Source organism: Solanum dulcamara, chromosome 12, assembly GCF_947179165.1.
Source record: "Solanum dulcamara chromosome 12, daSolDulc1.2, whole genome shotgun sequence".
Lineage (NCBI taxonomy): Eukaryota > Viridiplantae > Streptophyta > Magnoliopsida > Solanales > Solanaceae > Solanum > Solanum dulcamara.
In genome coordinates this window covers 14,297,449-14,323,325 of record NC_077248.1, presented here as the reverse complement: position 1 = coordinate 14,323,325, position 25,877 = coordinate 14,297,449, and the positions used below count along the sequence as shown (strand labels likewise).

The 25,877-nt window shown below is 32.2% G+C and overlaps 1 protein-coding gene and 1 pseudogene across 1 annotated transcript; both read left to right on the top strand.

Annotated features, from left to right (window-relative positions):
• Positions 1–5,595: 5,595 nt before the first annotated feature.
• LOC129875618 (uncharacterized) lies at positions 5,596–6,594 on the top strand. The gene has a single exon (XM_055950909.1). The coding sequence runs from the start codon at positions 5,596–5,598 to the stop codon at positions 6,592–6,594; it is 999 nt and encodes a 332-aa protein (XP_055806884.1).
• Positions 6,595–6,843: 249 nt separating this feature from the next.
• Positions 6,844–12,766, top strand: LOC129875617 (uncharacterized; annotated as a pseudogene).
• The last annotated feature ends 13,111 nt before the right edge of the window (positions 12,767–25,877 follow it).

The window sequence follows — 25,877 nt, the reverse complement described above, 5'->3', positions numbered from 1 at the left end:
CCGAATTTATTTTTCTTTTTTTAAAAAAATAAAAAAATACAATAAATAATAATAATAAAAATATACAATAAATAAAATAATAAAAATAATTTTATTCTTCATCCGAAAATAAATAAATAATAAATATATTAATTTCCCATCAATATACATATATATATATATATAATATATATATATATATTTCTTTCAGCTATTTTATTTTTCTATTCATCCCGTATTATTTTAATATTTTGCCCATTCCGTATTATTTTAATATTTTGCCACATTCCGCATTATTTTATTATTTTCCCGCCGTTCCGTATTATTTTAATAATCCGCCCATTTCGTATTAATTATTATTTTTCCGCCGTTCCGCATTATTTTATATTTTCGCCCACTCCGCATTATTTTAATCATCCGTTATTATTTTTATTTTTATTTTTATTTTTATTTAATTTCTATCTCCCTATAAATAGAGGGATTAGACAGAACACAAAAAAGGAAAAAAAACGAACACAGACGGAATAGGGAAGAATTTTCGAATTTTCTCTCAATTTGAACTCGATTTTACTCGAAAAACAAGGGTATATTCGTGACCAAAGCATTTCCGTTCACTGCCCAGCAACAGGTAATATTTACTCCGTTCTTCTTTTATTTCTCATTTGTTATTATCATAAAAGGTTATCCTAAATTATTATCTTGCTAATTTTGTCATTATTTTCTTGTTTTGCATGAACACCCCTAGAGCAAAAATGGAGTCTTGATCTGAGACTCGATATAATCTTCCTACCCTCACATGGAGTCGATATCCTAGATCTTTTAAAAATAGCAAACGAATAAGATCGCCATATTCAGTGTCAATCCGGGCTGTTTATATTTTTAGCATTTATTATTATTGTTATTATTATTCTTAAAGTGTCTGTTTATTTGATGTCGTTATTATTGTTATTTTAATTATTATTGCTATTATTAGTAGTAGTATATTTTATTTTCTGTTATTACTATTATTATTATTATTTTCGCTGTCAATATTATTAATAGAAGTAGTAGTATGTTTATTTTTCTGTTAGTATTACTATTATTATTATTAATATTATTATTGTTATTGTTATTATTATTTTCCTTATTATTATTATTAGTAGTAGTAGTATATATTTTTATTATTACCGTTTTTATTATTATTATTATTAGTAGTAGTATTTTATTTACTGTTAGCATTATTATTATTATTATTATTAGTTTATTAATATTTTCGTAATTATTATTATCATTATTAGTAGTACATTTGTTTACTGCTATTATTATTAATGTTACCATTATTATTATTATGTTATTATATGTATTATTATTTTCGTTATTAATATTATTAGTAGTACTATTATTATTATTATTATTATCATTTTCGTTATTATTATTATTATTATTTGCATTATTATTATTATCATTTCGTCATTATTATTAATAGCTATTTTTTTACTATTATTATTACTTCGTTAATATTACTATCATCATTTCATTACTATTATTACTATTATTATTATTTTCGTCATTATTATTATTAATAGTAGCAATGTTTGTTTTTTTTATTCACTATTATTACTATCATTGTTAGTATTTTTGTTATTATTATTGTTATTACTATTATCATTACTAGTATAGTTATCATTATTAATATCATCATCATTATCATTATTATTATTATCATTATTTATTGTTATTATCATTATTATTATTATCATTATTATATTTATCGATATTTTATTTATGATTATTATTATTATTATTATTATTATACTACTATTGTTATTATTTTATTATTATTATATGTTATTGTTATTTGTTATTAACGTTATTATTTATTATGCTTATTGTTATTATTCTTATTCTTATTATTATTATTGCTATTGTTATTATTATCTATTTATTATTATTCGTATTATTGCTATTATATTTACCGTTATCATATTATTATTATTATTATTATTATTATTATTATTGCTATTATTATTATTGTTGTTGTTATCACTATTTATCATCATTATTATTATTATTATTATTATTTACTTATTATTATTATTATTATTATTTTTGTTATTATTATTATCATTATTATACTAGTATAGTTTATTTACTATTATTATTATTACTATTATTGTTGTTGTTGTTGTTGTTATGAGTTGTAGTTGTATTTTATTTTACTGTTAGTATTATTATTATTATTATTACTATTATCATTAGTATTAGTAGTATTTCTATCTACTATTATTATTATTATTATTATTTTCTTCATCATTATTAGTAGTACTAATAGTAGTAGTAGTATTTTCATTTACTGTTATTATTATTATTATCGTTACTATTATTATTCGTAGTATTTTATTTTACTATTATTATTATTAATATTATTATCGTTATCTTTATTAGTATTATTAGTATTAAATTCGTTATCATTATTATCATTAGTATTTTTATTTCTATTATTATTATTATTATCGTTATTAGTATTATTTAGTGTTACTATCATTATTATTATTATTATCATTATTATTAATATTATTATTTCTATTATTATTATTATTATTATTTATCATATTATTATTATTATTATTGTCGTTGTGTTCTCACCAATGCAATAGCTAACATTATATGGATATTTAGATTTGTGAAACTTTAATTAAAATGGTTCATCATAATAAAAGAAAATCAATATTTTTCTTTAAGGATTAGTTATTAAAATATATATATATCGCATTTAAACACTCACTTAGTTACTAAGCTTTGTTTTCAAAACTTTTGAGCAACCTTTTTTATAATTTTAATCATTTAACCTAAGTTTGGCCGGTAATCGTTTTTAACGAATCTTGAAGGATGCCTAACCCCTTCCCTTTAGGATAACTAGAACCCTTATCTAGAATCTCATAAGCTAAGTAGACCACTAATCGGAGATCATTTTTTAGCTTTGAATAAGTTAATTATTTAGGTATCCTAATTTACCTTAAAAAATAATTAGGTGGCGACTCCTTAAAATTAAATAATTTAGGAATCATCAATATGTTGTACACCGTTTGACCTCGAGTTAAAATGGGGTATAACAGCTTGGCGACTCCACTGGGGAAATAAAGGTTCTAAACCATAACAGACTTAGATTAATAATTTGAATTTTTTTATATTTTTAGTTTTTCTTTTTTTAATTGTTTGATGATTTATGTTATGATTATTTATTTGCTATTGCTTGATATTAATGTATGTTTGCAATTATTTTATTGCTTTATATATTTGAATATTTGTTACTGCTTTATATAAACTGTCATTCCGTTCATACTTCCTCCAATTCTGGAAAATTGACACTATCACACGTACACGTGAGGTGTGTTTTGCGCACCCACAAAGTTTTTTTCAAAAATCCCAAAATTTAGGAGAGTTGGCGTATGCGCGGGGTGTCCGGATCTTTTTCCGTGTGGCCGCGTAGCCTTCTCACTCGAGTTGTCCACTCGGGAACCTTTTGTCTAGTAAGCCAAATCTTAGAAAAAACATAAGATAGAGCTGTGCTTCCCTTCGAACTAAGTCATGCATGCATACGCCTTAGGTGGATTGACCCAAGGTGTCAATTCCACATTTAAGAAACCACCCATACGTCGACGGGTTTCATGACCCAACGACCAATAAGCATATTTTATGGAACGTGATAATGATAGACTGATCCAAGCCAATTTTGACATAATGAGTTTGGAAAATGTGTCCTCATTTTATTAATTTGTATTGTAGGATAGATTCAACTCCCCAAATACCCAAAATTAGGATGGTCGAGGGTGTCCCGTACAAATTGAAGAAATGGTGGGAAAATTTTAGCCCCATCGAGAAATCAGCAATTACGAAAAAATTGGGCTTCCTCCCTATGCTATTCAAGGTCTCCCCGGATAATCATGTGGTTAGCGCATTACTTCCATTTTGGGATCCAGATCGTGTTGTGTTCGCATTCAAAGACTTTGAGTTAACACCCACATTGGAGGAAATCTACTATTTCACTAGTTTGAAGTATCGAGGGAGAAGTCAAATTATCCCACACGGTCAATCAGGGAAGAAATTTCTTCGATACTTAGGATTGAAAAACACTAGGAAACTAGGGTGTTTCAAACACAATTGGGTTTCCTTGGATTACTTATATGGGCGGTATGGATGTTCGGACAGTTACAAGTTATTCAGAAAAGAATTCTCTTGCACCTCTACCCATTGGCAAGCTAACCGTCCTATTGCATTTGCTGTGGCTTTACTAGGAACCTTGGTATTTCCACAAGAACATGGGAAGATTAGCACTTGTATATGTTATGTGGCTAAAGCACTTTTCAAAGGAGTCGACGGAAAAGAAATCACTTTGGTTCCTATGATTTTGGCTGAAATACTTCAAGCCCTTGGAAAGTGTAAAAGAGGAGAAACAAGTTTCTTTGAAGGTTGCAATCTTCTTTTGCAAATGTGGGCGATGGAACATTTTTACCAACGTGATGACATGGTAGACATATGTTTTAGTAATACAAGTCATATTAACAGTTTTTATGATAGGATGAAAAGGTTTGTGTCTCCAGTTGGTACTAATGATTGGTACGAATTCTTGATTTCTCGCACTAGTGACCAAATTCAATGGAAATACCCACTACTCTCATGTCCTACTGCATTCATAAGGTGTAGAGGATTTTACTACATCGAGCTCATTGGATTGGAAGGTCTCCAACCATACGCCCCAATATGTATGCTTCAACAGTTCGGTCAAACACAAATGATTCCTCTACAAGCAAATATGAAATCTTCTGAAATTTCCTTCGAATCAGACTTTAAAGTCCCTAGAGTTGATAAGATTCTTCATGAATGGGATAATATCATCACGCTAGAGATAGGAGATGGACCAGCAAGAAGAACTCCAGAATATCAGGCATGGCTTCGAGAAGATCGCAATAGCATAAGCCCAGAAGGTGAACAGGGCTTTGAGGATATTAGGACAACGATTTGGATACGACACTGTCATCTTGGAACCAAAATAGTTACACCAGAAATGTGGGCTCAAATGGTGAATATAATACAGATTCTGGATAATGCGAGAGCAGGATCTAACAGTGTTGGAGCATCATCTTCATCCACTTCACCATTCTGATTAAGAGCAAGAATTAGGCTAAGTCTTTGTTTCCATTTTTTGTCATCTTTCCATGTATTTTGTTGATTATTGTACCCTTTTATTGTTGTTTAATGAAAATTGGATTTTTTTTGTCTTCCAAACTCAAATTATCTCAAGTTAATGGCTTGGATCAACCTATCATAAATCTCGTTATTTGGCATTTAGGCCCACCTTTGGCATAAAAGAGGTCCCGTGCATATTAGGTCGCATTTGTACTATTAATTTCTCTTCTTACTATGTATTTTATTTGCTATGTGGTATGTGTTCCCTTATTTGCCAACATTATTTGCCTAATTGTTTATTCGATTTATACTAATATATTTCTTTTCTTTTTGTTTAACAAAGGTTTCTTTTTCCTTTCTAATTTATTTCCCCAAAGGTTGATTCGTGTTGACTGCGAACTGGCGGATCATCCATACTTCACTAGATCAAAAGGCCGATCACCCGCCGACATGACTGGTTCAAGTGCATCTGATCAAGATGGTTTAGGACTTGTCACTATCCCAAGAGATGAACCTGAGGCTTCAGAAGGAAGGGATCCTATTTCTTATAATGAACATATTGCTAACCTGATGCAACAAATGGCCAATATGCAAAGAGAGATCGATCGACTTCGAAACCTTACCAATTTGTCCATTAGCCTAAATACACCACTTCCCGAACATGGGGCAGATGCAACTATTCCACCTGTTGACTCTCCCTCGCCTCAAGACTTCCTTCCAAATCCTTCCCCTTTCAAAACCAATATGACTGCTCCTAAACAACCCGTCAACCAACCACAAGTCAATTTCGCAAACATCAACTCACAACAAACCAATCCACTACCTTTCACTACCCCTTATGTTTCCCAAACTCCAATCCTCCAAACTACACTTACCCAAGCTCCACTCACTGAAACTAACCCACTTACCCAAAAATCCCCACTCACCCAAACCAACCCGCTCATCCAAAAATACCAAACGATCCAACATATACCTGTGACACATACTACAACTCCTAACATGCAATATGTGCCACAAGTATACGTAATAGAAGCTCAACCTTTCATTACTCCAATACCAACCATGCCAGAAGTCGATCCATATGAGGAGATGGAGAGAAAGGCCAGATCAAAAACAGATGAAAGTGTAGCTAGGGAGATTCATAATTTGAAAGAAGCGTTCAAAAGTATCCAACTTCACAAAGAGTGCGAAGGATTTGAGTATGAGGATTTATGTGTTCATCCTGATGTCGAGTTGCCTGTAGGATATAAAGTACCAAAATTTGATGTGTTTGATGGGAAAGGAAATCCACGAGCTCATTTAAGATCGTATTGTGACAAGCTAGTTGGAGTGGGGAAAGATGAGGCCATTAGAATGAAATTATTCATAAGGAGTTTGACAGGAGAAGCACTGGATTGGTATACAAGTCAAGATCCGAAGAAATGGCATAGTTGGAGTATCATGGCATAGGATTTCATGGATAGGTTCAAGTTCAACACTGAGGCCATACCAGATAGATTCTATTTGATGAAATTAGAAAAAAAGTCGACGGAGTCTTTTAGAGAATATGCCATGAGATGGAGAGCAGATGCTGCAAAGGTTCAACCTCCGATGACAGAAAGTGAGATGACCTCCCTTTTTATACAATCTCAAAAAGATGCAACGTATTATGAAAAGATGATAAGCGTGGTAGGACAAAAGTTCTTTGAAGTTGTAAGGATGGGAGAATTCATTGAAGAAGGTATTAAAACTGGGAGAATCACTAATTTGGCAGCCTTACAAGCAACAAGTAAAGCAATTCAGTCAGATTCAATTGGAGGAGCCTTTAAGAAGAAGAAGGACGGAGTGTCCGCTGTCATGACCATCCAGGAACGTAGGCCAAACCAAATGTTAACATACCAAAACCCTTTACCCCAACCTTCATACCATAGTCAGTATACCCAAGTCCCTCAACCATATTACCAGCCTTCTGTCGCCCCTTATCCAGTTTACACTACTCAGCCAATATATTATCCATCCAGAGCGCCCACTTATCCAAATCCCTCACAATACCGACCGACATACCCACCTCAATCCCATTATCAAACACAAATTCGCCCATCAAATCCACCAAGTCCCCGCCCAAACTTTGAAAGAAGACCACCCAAAACCTATACACCTTTAGCCGAACCTTTATCCCAACTATATGAAAGGTTGAGAACCGCAGGGATACTCCAACCAATCCAAGCACGAATTCCCAACCCCCTTCCTGGATGGTATGATGACACTAAGCATTGCGTCTATCACTCTGGAGCTGCTGGACATGACACCGAGAACTGTCTTACTCTCAAGGACAAGATTGAGGCATTAATCAAAGAAGGAGTTATTCAACTCAGAGGTGCTGCCCCCAATGTAAATAACAATCCTCTTCCAAATCATGAGAATGTGAACATGATCACCATTGATGAAGAATGCAATTTGGAAGGGACTATTTTGCCAATCAAAGAAGAGAAGAATGTTATGGCATCTGCCTTTATTGCTCCCATTATCACAATCCAGGCGCGAGCGCCATTTGAAGTAGAAGTTTTGGTTCCTAAACCTAAAATTACGGTTTTGGTTGCTCAATCAACTCATTTTGATACTAAAGCAGTTCCCTGGAGTTACTCAACTGACACAAAGGACAAAGGGAAAGGAAAGGTAGTTGTAGAAGTTGCTGCTGCCGGAATGACAAGATCAGGGCGATGTTATGCCCCTGAAGGTGTTGCACGAATCGTACCGAATAAGGAAGTTAACCAAAAGAAAGTTGTGACAGAAGCTGAAATAGAGGATTTTTGGAGGAAAATGCCAACAAAAGAATATTCTGTTGTTGAACAGTTGAAGAAGACTCCCGCCCAAATTTCCTTGATGTCATTATTGATGAGTTCTGAAACTCACAGGAGCGCTTTGGTGAAAGTTCTAAGTGAAGCTTATGTTCCGACCAATATCACAAGTGAGAATCTTTCAGCCATGGTAGGGCAGGTTTTGGAAGCAAACAAAGTCTGTTTTCACGAAGAGGAATTACCATCTGAAGGTTTGGGACATAACAAAGCATTGAACATCACTGTCAGGTGTAGGGACAAGTTTGTTTCTAGAGTTCTGATTGACAATGGTTCAGCTGTTAACATATGTCCTTTCAATACCCTTCGAGCTTTGGGAATTAATATCGGGAAAATTCGTGAAAGCCATGTGAGGGTTAGAGGTTTTGATGGAACACAAAGGGGAGTCATTGGCGAAATTGATTTGCCACTGCAAATTGGACCCGAAGAGTTCGTGGTAGAATTCCAAGTATTGGACATACCTGCTAGTTACAATTTATTGCTTGGGAGACCTTGGATCCATATGGCTGGTGCGGTCCCTTCTACCCTGCACCAAAATTTGAAATTTGTTTGGAACCACCACGAGATTATTGTTCATGGAGAAGGTAGTAATTCCATGTATCCTGAGAATTCAATCCCTGTTGTTGAAAGTATGGAAGAACTGGATGGGTCTGTGTTCCATACTAAAGAGATTATGTGTGTTCATCAAACCGAAAGGGTAAAGTTACCACGTGTGCTTGTGATGGTGGCTTGGGAAATGTTGAAGAATGGTTTCATGCCTGGTCGAGGTCTTGGAGTGAACTTAGGTGGAATAGTGGAACCAATTCAATTGTCGGGCCAGAAATACACCTTTGGTTTGGGATACAAGCCTACTCCTGAAGAAGTCTCATTGGCCGATCTCAAAAGGAAAATTGACATTTCATTGCCCCATCCCATTCCGCACTTGAATCAGTCATTTTCCAAGGCATATATTATAAAGGAATCAGAGGAAGACGCTGAAAACACCCTCGTGGAAGGACTCAAAAACTTATTTATAGAAGAAGTGGAATGCAACATGATCTTGGAGGATTGTACCGAGATTCCGACCATATGGGATATGGAGCCTGGAGATGCTTTGAATAATTGGACTTATAACCCATCCCCGTTTCCTCGAAAATCTTGGTAGATGTTTGTACTAGAATTAATGAAATAACATGATTCAAAATTGAGGCCTGAATCATGTTTAAGAATCTTTAAATGTTTTGCCTCCACTTTTGAAATCTTAAATGCCACATCTAAGCCATATTTTCTGCTTTAAAATTCAAAATTTTGTACTTAATTATAAATTTTATTTATTTATTTTTTTACTCCCTTTCAGCGAACAAATTAATAAATCTGCCAATACCGAGAATGTGACATGTAATGAAATGAGCAAACAAATCTCAAATACCGAGCAATCTTTTGAGGAATATGAAGAAGAGGTGCAACCTGAAGAGTTGACTGAAGATTTTGAACATTTTGAGAATAAAATAAAGCCAAATTTGGATGAAACTGAGACGGTAAATTTGGGAGATTCAGAACTAATGAAAGAAACAAGAATTAGCATCCATTTGACTCCGTCTCAAAGAAAAGAACTTATTGATCTTTTGGGACAATATATGGATGTATTTGCATGGTCTTATGATGATATGCCGGGTCTAAGCACAAACATTGTTTCACATAAGTTGCCAACTGATCCATCTTGTCCCCCAGTCAAGCAAAAGCCAAGGAAGATCAAGCCTGATCTGAGTTTAAAAGTTAAGGAAGAAGTTTCTAAGCAAATCGACGCCAACGTCATCCGAGTCACAAAGTATCCTACATGGTTAGCTAATATAGTGCCAGTGCCAAAGAAAGATGGAAAAATCAGAGTATGTGTAGACTATCGAGACCTCAACAAGGCCAGTCCGAAAGATGATTTTCCACTTCCAAACATTCACATACTTATTGATAATTGTGCAAAGCATGAGTTGCAGTCATTTGTTGATTGCTTTGCAGGCTACCATCAGATTCTAATGGATGAAGAAGACGCTGATAAAACGGCATTCATCACACCTTGGGGAGTGTATTGTTATCGAGTAATGCCTTTCGGACTCAAGAATGCAGAAGCAACATACATGAGAGCTATGACTACCATTTTTCATGACATGATCCATAAGGAGATTGAAGTCTATGTAGATGATGTCATTATCAAGTCACAAAAGAGCTCCAATCACCTCACAGATTTGAAGAAGTTCTTTGATAGGTTGAGGAGGTATAATCTGAAATTAAATCCTGCAAAGTGTGCATTTGGTGTCCCTGCTGGAAAGTTGTTGGGTTTCATTGTGAGTAGGAAGGGCATAGAATTGGATCCTTCAAAAATAAAGGCTATTCAAGACTTGCCCCCTCCAAAGAGTCGAAAGGATGTAATGAGTTTTCTTGGTTGACTAAATTACATTAGTCGATTCATTGCACAGTCGACTATAATTTGTGAACCAATCTTCAAGTTGTTGAGGAAAGACGCTGCCATTAAATGGACTGAAGATTGTCAACAAGCTTTTGACAGAATCAAGGAGTACTTGTCTAGTCCGCCCGTCTTGGTGCCTCCAAAATCGGGGAGACCATTGCTACTATATATGTCAGTATCGGACAATGCATTTGGATGTGTGTTAGGACAACATGATGAAACTGGGAGGAAAGAACAGGCTATATACTACTTGAGCAAGAAATTCACGCCTTATGAAGCCCGGTATACTTTATTGGAACGCACTTGTTGTGCCTTGACTTGGGTTGCACAAAAGTTAAGACATTACTTATGCGCGTATACCACTTTTCTCATCTCAAGGATGGATCCACTCAAATACATATTTCAGAAGCCTATGCCAACGGGGAAGTTGGCAAAATGGCAAATTTTACTAAGTGAATTCGATATTATTTATGTCACTCAGAAGGCCATCAAGGGACAGGCGCTTGCTGATCATCTTGCTGAAAACCCTGTGGATGAAGAATACGAGCCTCTTAAAACTTATTTCCCTGATGAAGAGGTGTTATTTATTGGAGAGGATATTTTAGAAGAATATCATGGGTGGAGGATGTTCTTTGATGGTGCTGCAAATTCTAAAGGAGTCGGTGCTGGGGCAGTGCTTGTCTCAGAATCAGGTCAACATTATCCAGTCTCAGCGAAATTCAAGTTTCTATGCACTAACAATATGGCGGAGTATGAAGCTTGTATTCTTGGACTCAGAATGGCTGTTGATATGAATATACAAGAATTGTTGGTTATAGGTGACTCAGACTTATTGATTCACCAGGTACAAGGCGAATGGAGCACCAAGAATGTGAAGATACTCCCCTATTTGCAATGTGTGAAGAAGATATGCAAGAAATTTATCAAGATAGAGTTCAGGCATATTCCTAGAGCTCAAAATGAATTCGCAGATGCCTTGGTAACCATGTCTTCTATGATTCAACATCCAGACAAGAATTACATAGATCCAATCAAAATCAATGTGCAGGATCAACCGGCCTATTGTTTCCATGTGGATGAAGAAATGGATGGAGAACCATGGTACTATGATATTGTGAGGTATCTCAAAGAAGGAGATTATCCAGAAGGCATAAGCAATATTCAAAAGAGAACACTGCGGAGGCTTGCAAATCACTTTTTCTTAAGTGGAGAAATCCTTTATAGGAGGACTCCAGATTTAGGTTTATTAAGGTGTGTTGACTCCCAAGAGGCGAGCAAGTTGATTGAAGAAATACATGGGGGTACTTGCGGGCCACACATGAATGGTTTTACTTTGGCAAAGAAGATTGTGCGGGCCGGATATTTCTGGATGACTATGGAAACAGACTGCATTCGCTTTGTGAGGAAATGTCATCAATGTCAGATTCATGGTGATTTGATCCGAGTTCCACCGAATGAACTCAATGTGACGAGTTCTCCTTGGCCGTTTGTAGCCTGGGGCATGGATGTCATCGGTCCTATTGAGCCAGCCGCATCAAATGGACACAGGTTCATTTTGGTAGCTATCGATTACTTCACAAAATGGGTAGAAGCATCCTCACATAAGTTTGTGACAAAAAAAGTGGTGACAGATTTCGTTCGCAATAACATAGTTTGTAGATTTGGCATCCCCCATTCGATTATAACAGATAATGGAGCTAACCTCAATAGCAGTTTGATGCATGAGATATGTGATAAGTTCAAAATCATTCACCGCAATTCTACTCCTTATCGACCACAGATGAATGGAGCAGTTGAGGCTGCCAACAAGAATATCAAAAGAATATTGCGAAAGATGATTGATAATTATAAGCATTGGCATGAAAATTTACCGTTTGCCCTCCTTGGCTATCGCACCACGATTAGGACTTCGACTGGGGCAACACCTTATCTTTTGGTTTATGGAACAGAAGCAGTATTACCAATGGAAGTTGAGATACCATCCCTGAGGATAATCCAAGAAGCTGAGTTGAGTGATGCCAAATGGATACAAAGCCGATATGAACAATTGATGCTCATTGATGAAAAGAGAATGAATGCAGTTTGTCACGGACAACTTTATCAACATAGGATGGCCAAAGCTTTCAATAAAAAGGTAAGACTGAGACAGTTCAAGCCGGGACAATTGGTGTTAAAACGGATATTCCCGCACCAAGAAGAAGCTAAGGGGAAGTTTGCGCCTAATTGGCATGGGCCTTATGTGGTTCACAGAGTGTTGACTGGAGGAGCGGTGATTCTAGCAGAAATGGACGGAAAGATATGGCCGAAAGCCATCAATTCAGATGCGATTAAGAAATACTATGTCTAGGAGCCTTTATATTGTTTCATGTAATATTTTATGTAATATTGAAGAACTACGTTCCGCCCTGATTCCCTTAGCGGGATACGTAGGAAACCCATATCAGGTCTGGTCACTTAGGAAAAATTATAAAGAAGATCCCATTGTTATGTACTATGAACTACGCCTGGCCTGATTCCCTTGGTGGGATACGTAGGCGGCCTGTATCGGCTTCGGTCACATTATGAGAAAATTTTCATTTCCCTCCTTCTTATTATTATTTCGTATATGATAATTACGTATAGTCTAGTTCATGTTGGAAAGCTAGGCAACCAGTAAAGGACTCGGCCCCTTTGTTTCAATTCTCAAGGAATGTATTCACGAATTACGTATGGTTCGGTCTTTTCGTTATCATGATGAAATATCATTATCTCTCTTTACCAAAACTGGGACAGTTTTGCGGGCAACATTAGAAGAAGACGTCAAGAAAATTGAAGAGTATGTGGGAAATAGAATAATCAGGTTGAAGAAAGAAAAGGACGTTTGCTTCGTTTCACGACATGTCGCAATCTAAAATTTTGCAGAAATTCTTTACTATTATATATATATATATATAATTTATCTTATTACTTTTAATATGGACCTTTACACCAAATACTTTCCTGTTATTTATTAGCCAAGATTTAGAATAGACGGGGATTGCAAGTCCAAACTAAGTTGAAGAAAGAAGGAGTATGAAGAACCAAGGCTTCAAAGTCAATGCGAATCAACCTCCCCCCAAAACTCATAATTTTTCTTTGAATGCAGGCTTGCCAGAATTATCGGCCAATAAAGAGGTCAATATATTTACAGCCTCGGAAGGATCATATGCTGAATAGTTTGAATTACTTATAAATTTATGTTTTAAATCAAGCTTCTCGAAAATTCCAAATATCTTGATTTCACAAATATTTTCAGTTGTACTACCTATGATATTAAATGCCCCGCATAAATATTCTCAAATGCACTCCACGAATACTTTCAAATAATTTTAAGTGCAATACGCTATACAAATGCTTTCAGATATCTTCGAACACATCGCACAGATGTCTTGAAATCTTTTCAAATGCACTGCATAAATGCTTTTAATTATTATCAAATGCACTGCATAAATGCTTTCAATTATTATCAAATGCACTGCACAAATACTTTCAATTATTATCAAATGCACTGCACAAATACTTTCAAATATTATCAAATGCACTGCACAAATGCTTTCAGATATTATCAAATGCACTGCACAAATGCTTTCAATTATTATCAAAAGCACTGCACAAATGCTTTCAAATAGTATCAAATGCACTGCACAAATGCTTTCAAATATTATCAAATGCACTGCACAAATGCTTTCAAACATTATCAAATGCACTGCACAAATGCTTTCAAACATTATCAAATGCACTGCACAAATGCTTACAATTCATTCAAATGCACTGCACAAATGCTTTCGATATATTCAAATATTTTATTTGCGCTCCACATGGCTTTCAATTGCTTTCTACTGCTTTGCACAAATGCTTTAAATACAATTGTATAAAACGCTTGCAAAGTTGCAATATTTGCAAAGACATTATTTTCATTAATCATTGACTTGAGGAGTTGCAATCTTCATTAAAGTCGCATTCTTCATAAATCATTTGGGTTAAAGCCTCATTTCATTAATCATTGCTGAAAGACACCACTATCATGAATCATCGGCTTTAAAACTCTATTTTTCATACGCTTCGATTTTATTTAATCATTACGGCTTGCAAGGCCGCATTTTTCATATATACTCGCACCCTAAAGGTGTCATTCCCATAAGCTTATTGCACATTGATCTATATTTAATATTTACTAATTGTCTTATCAAGTTTAAGTTTTGCAGAAATCGCAGCATAACGTGGAATTGTTTCTAAGCAGTGAACGGGGATGTTTATTGGAAAGTCAAACTCACCAACAATGGTCATGAATCTACTCTCGAACTCTACTCAACCTACTTCTATAATTCAGGTTTTAAAATCCAGTCTCGCCATTATTCGTTATTGGGACGATTTCTTTGGGGTTAGGCTTTACTTCGTTCTTTCCAATATTCTCGCCCCTTGTCGAGTCCAGGTTTTTAATTCCACTTTATCTCTTTATATTGTCAATACGCTCCCTTTTGCTTCGCTTCATTTTTCATAAACTTCATTTTAACATTGATGGCCGGGACAAAATTGGCTATTATGTCAACTTCTTTGCCCAAAAACTCTTTCATCGTCTTCGATCAAAGAGGGACAGCTGTTGACACCCAATTTTTACCCTCAACAACGTAATTTTTACAAAAAAAAAAAATAAAAAAAAAAAAAAATAATAATAATAATAAATAATAATAATACAATAATAATAAAATATATTTATAAAATTAAATAATAATAATAATAACAATAATAAAACGAAATATACATATATGGTATCATCATTTTAAATTAATTTCTCTCTCTCTCTCTCTCTCTATATATATATATATATATATATTTTATTTTTTTTTATAAAATAATTCTTGAATATAATATATTTATTCAAAAAAAAAATTGTTGTCTCAAAAGATTTTTTATTTTTAAAAATAAATAGCTCTGTTAATTAGTTTGATCTAATTAATAGACTCATATTTCAAGTTAATTTATTTATTTATTTAAACTGAAGTTAATTATTTACTTTGTCAAAAATGAGAGGTTTGTTAATTAATTAATGCATACTCATCTTATTTTAATTTTTAGACTTCTTCAATTTTAATTAAATTAAAATAATTGGCTTTTATAAAACCATGCATATTTTCAAGTGTATTTTAAATAATTTGTCATCTTCATAACATATGCATTTTTTTATTTTATTTATTTTTTTTTTTTTTTTTTGTTATATAGTCATTATCTCTTAGTAATATTTAAATTTGACTTATAAAAAAGAAAATTATTATTTACCATAATTAATTATTTCGTAAATTAATAATTAGTTACAATGAGGTTAATCATTTTACTTTTGTTAAAATTAAGAAGGTCGTAAATTAATTCGTCTAATTTGATAACCAATTTCACTAATTAATTTTACGTTTTCATTACTTCTCCTAAATAACAAATAATTAATATTGAATTAACAATTTTTTTTTTATTATTATTTTTATTCTTCCATTAATACTACAACACGCAAATAATATATATGTCATCTCCTCGTCAAAAAATAAAAATAAATAAATCAATAAATAAATAATAATAATAATAATAAACAAAGAAATTTAAAATATATATATATATTATTTATTCATCCGAAAATAAAAATAATTAAAAAAAAAAAAATAAAAAAAAATAATAATAATAAAATATAATTTACTACCACACTTTGTCCCCTCTTCGTTTCCCTATACTAATAAAAAAAACTAAAGCATGCACCCCCCTTCCCCATATATATATATATATATATTTTCGGAATAAATATTAATTAAAAAAAAAAAAAATAATTAAATATAATTTACTACCACACTTTGTCCCCTCCCCGTTTCCCTATACTAATAAAAAAAAACTAAAGCATGCACCCCCTTCCCCATATATATTCTTCCGAAAATATATATATATATATATATATATATTTTCGGAAGAAATATTAATTAAAAAAAAAAAAAAAAAAAAAAAGAAGAAAAGACTGACACGCGTGCCCCTCCCCATACCCTATATTAATACTATATTAATTAACCCATAATCTTTTGTCCCTCTTCAATATATATATATATATATATATATATATATATATATATATATATATATATATATATATTCATCCGAATTTATTTTCCTTTTTTTAAAAAAATAAAAAAATAAAAAAAATACAATAAATAATAATAATAAAAATATACAATAAATAAAATAATAAAAATAATTTTATTCTTCATCCGAAAATAAATAAATAATAAATATATTAATTTCCCATCAATATACATATATATATATATATATATAATATATATATATATTTCTTTCAGCTATTTTATTTTTCTATTCATCCCGTATTATTTTAATATTTTGCCCATTCCGCATTATTTTAATATTTTGCCACATTCCGCATTATTTTATTATTTTCCCGCCGTTCCGTATTATTTTAATAATCCGCCCATTTCGTATTAATTATTATTTTTCCGCCGTTCCGCATTATTTTATATTTTCGCCCACTCCGCATTATTTTAATCATCCGTTATTATTTTTATTTTTATTTTTATTTTTATTTAATTTCTATCTCCCTATAAATAGAGGGATTAGACAGAACACAAAAAAGGAAAAAAAACGAACACAGACGGAATAGGGAAGAATTTTCGAATTTTCTCTCAATTTGAACTCGATTTTACTCGAAAAACAAGGGTATATTCGTGAACAAAGCATTTCCGTTCACTGCCCAGCAACAGGTAATATTTACTCCGTTCTTCTTTTATTTCTCATTTGTTATTATCATAAAAGGTTATCCTAAATTATTATCTTGCTAATTTTGTCATTATTTTCTTGTTTTGCATGAACACCCCTGGAGCAAAAATGGAGTCTTGATCTGAGACTCGATATAATCTTCCTACCCTCACATGGAGTCGATATCCTAGATCTTTTAAAAATAGCAAACGAATAAGATCGCCATATTCAGTGTCAATCCGGGCTGTTTATATTTTTAGCATTTATTATTATTGTTATTATTATTCTTAAAGTGTCTGTTTATTTGATGTCGTTATTATTGTTATTTTAATTATTATTGCTATTATTATTAGTAGTATATTTTATTTTCTGTTATTACTATTATTATTATTATTTTCGCTGTCAATATTATTAATAGAAGTAGTAGTATGTTTATTTTTCTGTTAGTATTACTATTATTATTATTAATATTATTATTGTTATTGTTATTATTATTTTCCTTATTATTATTATTAGTAGTAGTAGTATATATTTTTATTATTACCGTTTTTATTATTATTATTATTAGTAGTAGTATTTTATTTACTGTTAGCATTATTATTATTATTATTATTAGTTTATTAATATTTTCGTAATTATTATTATCATTATTAGTAGTACATTTGTTTACTGCTATTATTATTAATGTTACCATTATTATTATTATGTTATTATATGTATTATTATTTTCGTTATTAATATTATTAGTAGTACTATTATTATTATTATTATTATCATTTTCGTTATTATTATTATTATTATTTGCATTATTATTATTATCATTTCGTCATTATTATTAATAGCTATTTTTTTACTATTATTATTACTTCGTTAATATTACTATCATCATTTCATTACTATTATTATTATTATTATTATTTTCGTCATTATTATTATTAATAGTAGCAATGTTTGTTTTTTTTATTCACTATTATTACTATCATTGTTAGTATTTTTGTTATTATTATTGTTATTACTATTATCATTACTAGTATAGTTATCATTATTAATATCATCATCATTATCATTATTATTATTATCATTATTTATTGTTATTATCATTATTATTATTATCATTATTATATTTATCGATATTTTATTTATGATTATTATTATTATTATTATTATTATACTACTATTGTTATTATTTTATTATTATTATATGTTATTGTTATTTGTTATTAACGTTATTATTTATTATGCTTATTGTTATTATTCTTATTCTTATTATTATTATTGCTATTGTTATTATTATCTATTTATTATTATTCGTATTATTGCTATTATATTTACCGTTATCATATTATTATTATTATTATTATTATTATTGCTATTATTATTATTGTTGTTGTTATCACTATTTATCATCATTATTATTATTATTATTATTATTTACTTATTATTATTATTATTATTTTTGTTATTATTATTATCATTATTATACTAGTATAGTTTATTTAATATTATTATTATTACTATTATTGTTGTTGTTGTTGTTGTTATGAGTTGTAGTTGTATTTTATTTTACTGTTAGTATTATTATTATTATTATTACTATTATCATTAGTATTAGTAGTATTTCTATCTACTATTATTATTATTATTATTATTATTTTCTTCATCATTATTAGTAGTACTAATAGTAGTAGTAGTATTTTCATTTACTGTTATTATTATTATTATCGTTACTATTATTATTCGTAGTATTTTATTTTACTATTATTATTATTAATATTATTATCGTTATCTTTATTAGTATTATTAGTATTAAATTCGTTATCATTATTATCATTAGTATTTTTATTTCTATTATTATTATTATTATCGTTATTAGTATTATTTAGTGTTACTATCATTATTATTATTATTATCATTATTATTATTATTATCATTATTATTATTATTATTATTATTATTATTATTATTATTATTATTTACTGCCGTTATTAATATTATTATTTCTATTATTATTATTATTATTATTATTTATCATATTATTATTATTATTATTGTCGTTGTGTTCTCACCAATGCAATAGCTAACATTATATGGATATTTAGATTTGTGAAACTTTAATTAAAATGGTTCATCATAATAAAAGAAAATCAATATTTTTCTTTAAGGATTAGTTATTAAAATATATATATATCGCATTTAAACACTCACTTAGTTACTAAGCTTTGTTTTCAAAACTTTTGAGCAACCTTTTTTATAATTTTAATCATTTAACCTAAGTTTGGCCGGTAATCGTTTTTAACGAATCTTGAAGGATGCCTAACCCCTTCCCTTTAGGATAACTAGAACCCTTATCTAGAATCTCATAAGTTAAGTAGACCACTAATCGGAGATCATTTTTTAGCTTTGAATAAGTTAATTATTTAGGTATCCTAATTTACCTTAAAAAATAATTAGGTGGCGACTCCTTAAAATTAAATAATTTAGGAATCATCAATATGTTGTACACCGTTTGACCTCGAGTTAAAATGGGGTATAACAAGGTGTAGCTCCGTGCCAAGTATGTGAAACAACTCTCTGCAAAAGTTTCCAGTGAAACAGGGGTCTCAATCAATGATGATATGCTTCGGTATGCCCCAATTCTTCATCACATTCTTGAAGAATAGCTTGGCAACTTCCTTGGTTGTGCAACTTGGTGAGACGGACATAAAAGTGGCATGCTTAGAAAATATATCCATAACTACCATGATAATGCCATAACCATCAGACTTTGGTAGACATATGATGAAATCCATAGTCACACTCTCCCATGGACAACATACGACTGGTAGCGGTTCCAAAAGTCCTCTGGGTTGTCTCTGTTGAATCTTTTCTTGATGGCAAACAAGACAAGTCTGAACATATCACTCTATGTCTTTTCGTATGCGCGACCAGTAGTAGACCGACTCAACAAAGGCCCTAGAGCGATGTTTTCCTGGATAACCAGCCCACAAGGTATCCTGACTCTCCTTCATAATACGCAATATCTCCAAACCTGGGCACGTAGACCCTCCGTCCAGTGGTGAACAACAGACCATCCTTCACCCAAAAATGTCTCATCTTTCTTTGGGTGGCTAACTCAATAAGATGCTTGGTTAGTGGATCATATTGCATGACCTCTTTTATAGCATCTATACTATCCCTGTTTGTTGTAGTAATAGACAAGTTTAGTTTTCCTCTTAAGGCATCAGCTACGACGTTACCCTTATTCGGCTTATACTCTAGTACATAGTCAAACTCGGCCAAGAAATCCTACCACCTAGCCTATTTCTGTCACGATCCAAGCTAGGACATAGTCGTGATACGATGATCAGAATCTCGAGGGATCCCAACCAAACCTCTTAGCATATATCGCATACATAAGGTAACCTAAAATATCAAAATCAAGCATAAGCGGAAGATAAATCTCAACAAAAACTCAGGTAGAAAGAAGAACTCCATACAACATGTCTGAATAGTCGAATCTATAATTCATAATCGTCTAAACATGCCTCTACTATAGTCTAGATGGGGGCAGAAAATATGTTCCTAGCTCATCCATAGAAGAAAGAAACCTCATGATAAAAGAACATAAATTCATCTCAATTATGCCCTTGAGACGTGAGGACTCACTAATCAAGAGATGATACCAAAGCAACTCTAGCCATGCATGGGAGGATGAACGTGATCTTTGAACCCTACATTATGATACAATATAGTTAAAGGTATGTGTTAGTACATGAAACGCACTAATTATGTGAGAAACATGTGTGAACAATGATAATAGGACATGAGAAATATGATCTTGAGGTGCATGACCAATATTTTTAAAGCATGGGTAAAATTTGAAGATATTTAAAACATCATAATCATGTGGTCAAGATATCATAAAACTAACATAGAAATCATATCATAACATATACCTTTTCGTGTGGGATAGGACCTTTAACTGGTACTTAAGACTATGCGAGCTATAACATGGAATCCAATGTAACTACCACATCGAGAAGAGAGAGGCTACTTGCCAAGGTAGACTCTGTGAGAACATCTTAACATCGTGATCTAAATATGGATCCACTAGCTAGATCATTAGGCAAACCTACACAGGCAATATAGTTAGGGACTAAAGGTTGCTACTAGGATTCCCTTAGAAAACTACTTGGGCTTCCGAAATGAACTCCATCTTAAAGTCCTCTCGGTGCTTAGTCATTATCCCAACGGAATACAGTTAAACATAATCATTAGAGTTAATATGAAAATAGTTATAAGAGTATCTCATAAAGATGATTGATTCATATAAGAATGATAAATCCTTTCAATTCTTACGAATCCTTGAATTGGGTGAGAAAATCTTTCACCTCCTTAACATAGTGTGTGAGAATTACCTTTCACAACCATAGATACATCATTGAAATCATAATTTGTCATTGTCATAGATTTTTCATAAAATACGTCATCAATTCATGATCATAACTTCATAAATATATACTAAAAAATTACATAGTGCATGAGTCCATGCGAAATCAGTTAGAAATTAGGTATTGTAGTAAATTCATGCATGATAATGAAGAATAACGTTAATTTAATCAAATAAAAAGGACCCATGAAGAATAAACATAAAACCCTCACAAATTGGGTGAAATTAAATTCAAAAATTTGATATCTTTTGGGACCCAATGGATGAATAAATCAATTGGTGAATTTTCACATACCTTGGTCAATTGAACCCTAAATGCAAAGATTATGGAGACTTGAATTCTTGGAATCCTTGAACCTTAACTTGTCTTGAAGATAAAACCCTAGGAAAAATATTTTAGAGAGAAAAATATTGCAATTGAGGATTGAAGAGTGAATGAGGGGAATTCAAAGGGTTTGGGTAGTTATAGGTCTCTCAAAAATAGTCCAAAATGACTTAGCTGATTTAATTGGGTAAAAAAAGATTGAAATAACTCGGATAAAATAATTGACAAGTCAATTTGGTGAAGCCATCTGAGTCCGCCAAATCCATTCGGTGAGTTGCCGAATGGCACCTTCATCACTGACTTGGCCAATCCCTGGGGTCAAGTTTTTGGTCCATTCGATGGTCTCCGTCGAGATTGTCGACTGGACCGGTGGTCTACCGAGTTTCCCTTCTTCGTTGACTAGGCTTTATTACAACCCAACTTCCTGTAACTTTCGGCGGTCTTCCTTGAGCTCACAAACATATTCAACAGTTCGCCGAATCATTCGACAAACTGGGATTTTTGTTTTTTCTTTTTGAACTTGTTTCGGTCCCTTCCAACTTTTGGGGTCTTACAACTTTGATGTAAGCTTCTTTTGCATATGAAATTAACTAGTAGTTACAATGTCAGTCTTGACCACAAACATCTACCTAAGCAAGTAATGTCTCCATGCGCGAAGCCAATGCACAATGTCAACGACCTCTTTTTCTTGCATTGTGTAACGTCGTTCTGTCACATTCAACTTTCGGCTCCAGAATGCTATAAGATGTTTATCTTGCATCAAGACACCTCCTATGAAAAAATCTGATGTATCTATATATACATCGAATGTCTTGATAAAGTCAGTCAATGCTAAGACAGGCTCCTCAATCACAATTATCTTAAGGCCTTCAAAGGCCTTTTGACAATGTTCCGTCCAAACTTATGCCTTGTTCTTCTTCAGAAATTCTGTGAATGGTGTTTCCTTGGCAGAATATCCACTGATGAACTGACGATAGTAGTTAACAAGGCCAAGGAAGGATATGAACTCAGTTACCTTTGTAGGTTCTTCCCACTCTTAGATAGCTTGTATCTTAGCTTCGTCCATGCATAGCTTTCCATTGCTGATGACATGGCCTAATAAGGGCATCTTTAATTAGGGCTAGGTATTCGGTAATTCAATTTATTTATTTCGGTTTTTAATTTGTGTAATTGTTGTACCGAATACCAAACTAAACCAATTCAGTTCGGTTCAATTTCTTGTAATTTAGTTCAGTTTGATTCAATTTTTTAAATTCAGTTTTTTGTGTTATGAGCCTACTTAAAGTGCTTTTTTTAGATTTTATATTATGTGATTTCACAATGTATCGTATGGTTCTGTTTTGTAAGTAATATTTCTTGATTTGATTATGATGGTCACTATTATTCTCTACATATATGTGTTGCTAATGTAATTCCACGCAGTTAGTTAAGTCAAATATTGATTGTCTTATAGTTAGGTTCAATGTATTTTTCCATACTTCCATTGACATAATACTACATGCCAGACAACTTACTTTCAATTTTGTGAGAATCTGGTGGAAGCTACTAACTTGGACCTTTTCTTTTCTATGTTTTCCGTGCCCCAAAAAATTGAAAAAATAGTAAAAGCATATTATAAAGAGAAAATACAGCATCCTGCAAGAGAAGTGAAAAGTATGAGATAGTGCGAAGTTGATGGTCGATTGAGACCGAGAAGTGAGAAGTCTCGATGAAGGCACTAGGCAGAATAAAAATTAAAAGTGAAAACCTAGGCTAAGGGTAGAAAAGTAAATAATTATAAAAAGTATTTAATAATTAAAATATCTAATATAGTATGCATTAAATTTTGGTTAACCGAAATACCGAAGTATAACAAAATGCGTTACCAAAAACTGAACTGAAAAACTGAATTTACAAAAAATATGGACCGAAAATCGAACCAAAAATTGAAATACCGAAATCAAAAAATCAAAAAAAATTGGTTTAGTCCGATATTTTGATTTTTTGAAATTTATGCCCAGCCCTACCTTTGATCGTACAAACTCGCACTTCTTTCTTTTGATGTATAGCTTATTCTCTCGCAAGACTTGGAAAACCTTCCTTAAATGTTCTATGTGCTCGCTCTTCCAAGGTGTTGTTGTAGATAACTATATCATGAAAGTATAGTACCATGAACTGATCAAGGTAGGGATGAAATATCTTCTTCATGTGGGTGCAATTGTAGCAGGTGCGTCGGTTAAGCCGAAGGGCATTAACAACCACTCAAAAGCTTCATTCTTTTCACATATACTATCTTTGGATCATCTCCTTCTGCAATGTGAACCTGGTAATAGCCTTAGCAAGATCTACCTTGGTAAAGTACTTGGCTTTTCTAAGCTATCAAATAAGTCAAATATTAGCGGGATCGAAAACTTGTTCTTTACTCTTATTTTGTTTAGTGCCCAATTGATAGAATATATGCATCCACCAACTTCTGGGACCAGGTCTTTTATCATAAAACAGTGCAGAAACTAAAGAACAAAAACATAAAATCAGACACAAGATTTTACATGGAAACTCCTTGCTTAAGAAAGAAAAACTACGACCTGTCTCACAGGATTTTACCTCCAATATTCACTAAACAACTGAGCCAAAGATTTAGGTTACAAGCTTTTGAAATATAGGAATTGCACTCACAATCCCTTTCCTCCCAATGTAACAACTCTGTTACACTCAAATCTGAAGAAATAATTCTATTGCTTGCTAAATCACTAGACTCCTAACTGACTTAGACTTCACTAGACTCCTAGCTGACTTAGACTTCACTAGTCTCCATAACTAACTCTAGTTATTTTGACAAGATGAACAACCAAAATAAATAATGAATTAATCTAAATTTCTTTACATATTAGAAATAGACCGTACAAGATTAAGACCAAGAAACCACAACTCTAAAAATAAGAACAAAATTACCGATAACTCTATTAGGTCCTTCATCTTTTTCAAGAGCAGATTTCAAATTTTTGAGAGCATAAGCTTCAATGGTTTTTCCTTTTTCAATGATTCTAAAAATCCAAGTGAAAAATGTTGTAAAGAATGTATATAAAAGTGATATACATTGTGTTGGACGAATTCTATTAGGTAGACAACTGTCCTCCTGCATAGGGACTCGGCCGCGCACACAACAGACCTGCAGATTTGGCAGAATCTATTTTATACTGTTGTATGTTATCATTTTTAATCTTTGAATCCTCAAAAGAGATCAGGTCCCTTACTTATTCCCTTTATTTGTTAAATCATCAAAACCAATTAACATAAAGCATTATTAATTTCTCTCTTTTTGATGTTGACAAACCCTTTTACAACATTCTCCCACATTCTCCCTTTCCACTACAGAACAGAACTAGAAGCAGATCTCTCTATAACTGTTCCCCATTTCACCAACATTCAGGTAGACAAAATGGGGAATTGTATACAAAATAGAAGCAATTCTCCCAATTCAACAATTCAACCCACTGATGTGTTCCCCCTTTCACCAATAGGGAGTTCCCCCTTTCACCAATACATACAATTCAACACTGAGTAAACTAAGTACTGTACTTAATCTTTAGCTTACAATATATTTCCCTTTTGACATCATAAAAAAGAAAAAGCAGTAAAGTAAGATCAAGGCATGCATATTCTTAGAAAATTTATAGCCACTAAGGGCAACACAAGCACAAGTCAACCAGTAATAAATCAAGAAGTTAACAAAAGAAATAGAGTCATTCATTCAACATAAGTGAAGGATAATATTCAATACATTACAGAATAACTGAGAATGTAAACCACTGTGATCAGTTTAAGAAGGACAGAGAATTTCATAAGGTGACACTAGGAGGATAAGGGGTTTTTAAGTAAGGGATTTGAGGAGGAGGGTCAGTTGATCAACATGGCTTTCATGATGTTGAAGTAGTTGTCTTTGAGACTGGTGACCTGTGCAGCAAG